Genomic DNA, 5379 nt, shown 5'->3' with positions numbered 1-5379 from the left:
TCAAACCTCAATTGCCCAAATATTTAAGGTTTTGAACATGTTCATATTTGAGAATTATTTGTAATGTTCGGGAAAAATTGAAGAATTATTCAAATATATGGGATAAATTTAGGTTTTTAACCCAACAAGAAAATTCTTTTTCCATGATTTGCTTTTTCCTTCCCACCAGCTGCCTGAAAGAAAATTCTTCCCTGGGAAAATAATGAGAATGAATAACAAGCTGAACACAAAATTAACATGCATATTACATGAAACCAAATATAAGTTATGAGAGGGCGAGAGAGAGGAATTCACTAATATCAAAGGTTGAAGAAGCAAAGAACATTGAATTATTTACTCCAAGGACAACATTTCTGCAATTTATGATGAATAATACACTGCTTCGCATGTTTCATAGGCAAATAAAACTACATTCGGATAACAATTGCTCAGCCTTATCTTTTCTTTTCTTTCATGTAAAAAATAAGTAAAAAAAAATTACAACTTTTCATTTTCGTTTCACATCACACACAGGATCTACAGTAATCAGCTGCTTCAGACTTGTACACGATTAATCCCCAGATACATCTATATGCATAAACGTCAGAACTATATGCTTTGCAATGCAAAAGCAGTTTAGCAGCCGACTGTTGGTCATACAGCATGCTTTAATAATTTACATTTGATGCTGGTGTTGGAACGAGATTGGTCAATTTTGTGTGTTTGTGATCCTCTTGGTATGTAAAAAGCCAAGCCAGCTAGAAAACGTAATGCTCCGGGTTGTGAGGTATATGATAAATGCAAGGTATGCAGCTGTAAAAGCAGATACTGCGGAGCTTAGTAACCATCCGTTTACTTCGGAATAGAAAAATTCCAGCAAAAGGTACCCGTTGATCACTATCACCAAGGCGGCCACGAGCCATGAAACCATCTACCAATAAAAAAGAAAAAAAGAGTAAATCCATAAAGTCATTCTCAGTTGAAAACTCAAGCTAGCATTCAAGTCAAGGGGGCGGGAAAAAATATTTCTTTATTTATTTTCACTTTGTGCTTTATGAGAACTATGAATTGCAACACAATCAAGGAACAATAGTGAAACAGACCCTGTATGTAACAATGGCAAACAGAGAGAGAAATATACAAGCATTGATTTAATCAACCATTGCCTCTGTGTGTGTTTTGCTTGTATTCTAAGCTAAAAGTTGATAATCTACAAGTAGAATGTATAAACACCTCCTACCAGGACAATCACCTTATTTAAGTTACTCTTACCGCATAAGCTGCTATAACAAACGGCTTGACACAAATTAAAAAAAATAATAATAAGCAACCCATTTAATCTGCAGCAAATATCACCAAGTAGATACCATATCAACTTCAATCTTCCTACTCGAAAACAAAGAAAGTCAATCTGAATTTTTACTAGATATATCTGAATATTCCGCATCCTTAATGTTTATCCAAGGAATGATTCGTCTATCATTTTTCCATTGCTAGCAACAAAAGCAACATCAATGGAATACCAAACTTTCGAAGATATAAAATCACCAAAAAATAGAGATTGATCAACCTCACCAATAAATGCACCATCTATGCAAAAAGTCTATGTACTACATCAGTAGCAATGGAAGGCTTACAAACACATGGAAAATCAACTCATTCATTGACAATTAATAATTAAGAGAAATTAGCAGACAAATTCAGAAGAAGATATTGATATAGTCCGAAGGATTACATTTTCAAATTGTTTCAATATCAATATTTTCATGAAACTTTTTAATTGAATAAAGCTATAACCTAATCACTGTAATCTTTTTTGGAATGAATTGTCTCTTTTGGTCCACTAAATTGTAAGTAACAAATTCAAGATGATCTCAATGTAACAAGAATATGACATCACAGGAGTTATTAACAAATGTTAAAAACACTATTGTGATGATCATAAATGTACAGGCAAAAAAGACGATACAACATTTTATACACAAAAGTAGAGAGAGAGAGAGAGAGAGAGAGAGAGAGAGAGAGTAAAAAATGTACCTTGAGGACCGGGCCAATTTTGAAAATACCCATGACCTCCTCCTTGGATACCAAACAAAGAAGGGGAATAAGCGCAAAAGGGATCTGAACCGACTGAAGCACATTAAGCCATTCATTGAGAACATCTAACGAGTCCTCGGAGGTATCAAAAGCAAGAGCAACAATCATAGTCGGGATAATAGCACAACTTCTCGTTATCAAAGCCCTAAGCCATTTCTTCAACCGCAAATTCAGAAAGCCTCCCATAATAAACTGCCCAGCATAAGTCCCTGTGAGCGTGCTACTTTGGCCAGCTGCTAATAAGCCAATGCCCCAAATATACAGAATTGGGAGTATCCCTCCCCCGTACTTCTCTTGAAGGTACTGTCCCGCATTTACGAGCCCAATACTATTGGCTATGTCAGTACCATAAAATGCTTTGGCAAACACGGCAGTAACAAATAGATTGATCATGAAAGAGATTGTGAGGGCAACAGTGGACTCTATGGAGTAGTAGTTTAGGGCTTCTTGAACACGGCCAATCTTGCACCGGTCAATCTCTCTTGATTGTACAAGAGCAGAGTGCAAAAATATGTTGTGAGGCATAATAATGCAACCCACAACACCCACTGCCTGTTGTATTGTTTTAGAGCTAAGTTTTGGAATTAAAAGACCTGCAAGGAGATCCCATTGCTAGTGATTTAGAATCAGAGAAGTTAAGGAAGGGTACATTGGTAATGTTTTCAGTTTTTGTAATGAAATTGATACGGAAAACTATCCAAAAATTGTCTCCGAGAAACTTTTCTAAAAACACCTTTTTCTCAAGAAGGCAAATGCTAACAAGTGTCCTCAAGGATTGTTTAGTGTTGGAATTGGAGTGAAATGCTAACAAGTGTCCTCAGGCATTGTTTTAGTGTTGGAATTGAAGTGAAAGTGTATGAGAAAAATGTGAAATGTCAAAAAGTGTTTCGAATTCAGTAAAAAGAAATTTGATTTCAATAAAAAGTGTCTCATATATATATATATATATATATATTTTTCTTTATGTCCTTTTCTTGTGCCCTGACAAGGCCCTTTATGAAACACCTTGAAATTGTTTGGCATTAAAATGAAAATGATGAGTGAACTTTTCATAGTTTTGAGAACATCAAAAAATGAAAACGACAGTTTTGAAAATGATACCAAAGAGTGTCAATCCAAAATAAAAGATTGGTTAGACTTTAAAAAAATTGTAAACTTGAAAAAGTAAAATATTCTCACCAAGAAGAAGTTCTACTCCATTGGGCTCTGTTTCACCAAACATCCAAGCAAATGACAGTGCCATCGTTGCAATAAGAACCGCAAAAACCGCTTCCAGTTTCCTCACACCATAGTTCTCAAGAAATAGAAAAATGAAACTGTAAAGAGAAAATGGACTCAAATTAGTAAAACAATTACTATGAACTAAAATAGTTTTTTTTTTTTTTTTTAAAAAAAAAAAAACCTTAGCTTAGTTTAGTTGTAAAACAAACAGTACGAAGCATAACAAAACTAAACTTCATTGTTTGTTCTCTCTCTCTCTCAAACACACACACTGATTGATATATTCATTTTCTTATCAACCAGACACAGGGTTATGTAACATTTCATTTATTAAAAAGTAAAAATGAAATGGAAGGTTTTGTTTTTGCTTTTGGTGTTTTAGGAAACAAAACAATGAAAAAATTGAAACTTTGTGCAAAAACAGCTTTCAAAAAAAAGTAAAAGAAAAAGTTTTTTTCGAGGAAAATATGGATATTTGGGTTAATTTTTTGATTTTTTATGAAAAAATATGTAATAAAAAATTATAAAAATTAATTTGTAAGAAACAATTAGGATTGGAAGTCGTGCCGCCGTAATTGTTAACTTTTGGTAAATAGTGTTAACTTTTTAACTTTTTAATTAACTTTATATCACTTTTTGATTTTTTTGCAATATGCCAAACTAAACTTCTCCAAAAATTAATTTTAGAAACAGGATTATGTTTTAACAACTGACTCCATCTTAGAAATTATTGAACTCATTCTCGAGCAGAGCTTAGAAAATTAGGTTTTAACAGTTGACTCCATCTTATCGAGATAAAAAAAAAAAAGAAAAACCAAATAGGATTTAACAATCCCAGTGAGAAAGAAATATACATATTGCAAGAATTGAAGAAAACAGAACACAGAAAATTATCAAAACCAAAAACCCATCAAAACCTCCAAGTTGAAAATTTCCAAAATCAACCACACCAACATTGAAACATTTGTATCAAATTATTATTCACAGAGAAAGAGTTTTCAGGAAATTACCAATCACAAGCAGTGATAACAACACCACCCCAAAGAGGAACAACCCCATTACTCAAAATCTTAATCGCAATCGCACTCCCAATCACTTCCTGAATATCCGCCCCAATCAGCGCAACCTCCGCCATCACCCACAACAACCACCGAGCCCATTTCGGGTACTCTTCTCTACACAGCTCTGCCAAGTGTTTACCCGTAGCCACGCCGAGCCGCGCCGCCAACAGCTGAACCAGAAGCCCCATAGCCGTGGCCCACAAAAGGAGCCAAAGCAGAGAGTACCCAGCAATCGCGCCGGCTTGAAGATCCCCCTCTAGGTTTCCCGGATCGAGAAACGCTATGCTCATCAAGAACCCAGGCCCAGTGAAGAGCCACAGCTTCTTCCACGAAAACGGCGGCGTTTTGGCCCAGTCGACGCAGTCATCATCGTTGATGCCGATGATGTGGACTTTCTCAGTGGTTTCGTAGGCTGTTTCGTCTTCTTCTTCTTCTTCTTCTCGTACCTCGTTTTCGTCGCAATCGGGTGGTCTGTTGGTGAGCAATGGTTGTTGCTCTTGGTTTGGCGGCATCGACCCTTTTTTCTTTCAGTTGGGTTGTTTTTGGGTGGCGGTGTGGTGGTGACAGTAGTGGTTTGTGGCGGTGGAAATGAGAGGAATTGTTGGTTTTTGATTTTGATAAGCTTTGGAGTTTGCAATTATGAGAACAACCAGTCCACTTCTCCACTTTCCCTTCCCTCTCTTATTATGTTCTGCTTGCGGTACAAGACTGCTCTTAATTTTATGAGTAAAGTTGGCATATTATGAAATTAATATGTAGTTATATCAATTCTATGAATTGTTTATTTTATATAATAAATTAAAAAAATATACATATAAAAAACTCAATTAATCAATTATAATATATTATAATACATTAATGGTTTATTTTTAAAAATATATAAGTTATATAATGAAAATAATTTAACAGTATAACAATCGTTATTAGATTACTTTAATTTTAATATAATTAAAATTTTTAATTAATTATATAAAATAAATAATTTAAACCATCAAATCTAAATTAATTCAATAATTAATTA

At 34.5% G+C, this 5379-nt stretch overlaps 1 protein-coding gene across 1 annotated transcript; it reads right to left on the bottom strand.

The window, feature by feature from the left end:
- Positions 1-306: 306 nt before the first annotated feature.
- Positions 307-5095, bottom strand: LOC114302810 (metal transporter Nramp3.2). The gene is made up of 4 exons (XM_082867295.1): positions 4308-5095; positions 3256-3392; positions 2017-2669; positions 307-910 (listed from the first exon to the last, which is right to left on the bottom strand). The coding sequence occupies exons 1-4, from the start codon at positions 4868-4870 to the stop codon at positions 689-691; spliced, it is 1575 nt and encodes a 524-aa protein (XP_082723421.1). The 5' UTR covers positions 4871-5095; the 3' UTR covers positions 307-688.
- Positions 5096-5379: the final 284 nt, after the last annotated feature.

Source organism: Camellia sinensis, chromosome 4 (assembly GCF_055761805.1).
Source record: "Camellia sinensis isolate YWXY chromosome 4, ASM5576180v1, whole genome shotgun sequence".
Taxonomy (NCBI): Eukaryota; Viridiplantae; Streptophyta; class Magnoliopsida; order Ericales; family Theaceae; genus Camellia; species Camellia sinensis.
This window is presented reverse-complemented; position numbering and strand designations above follow the sequence as displayed.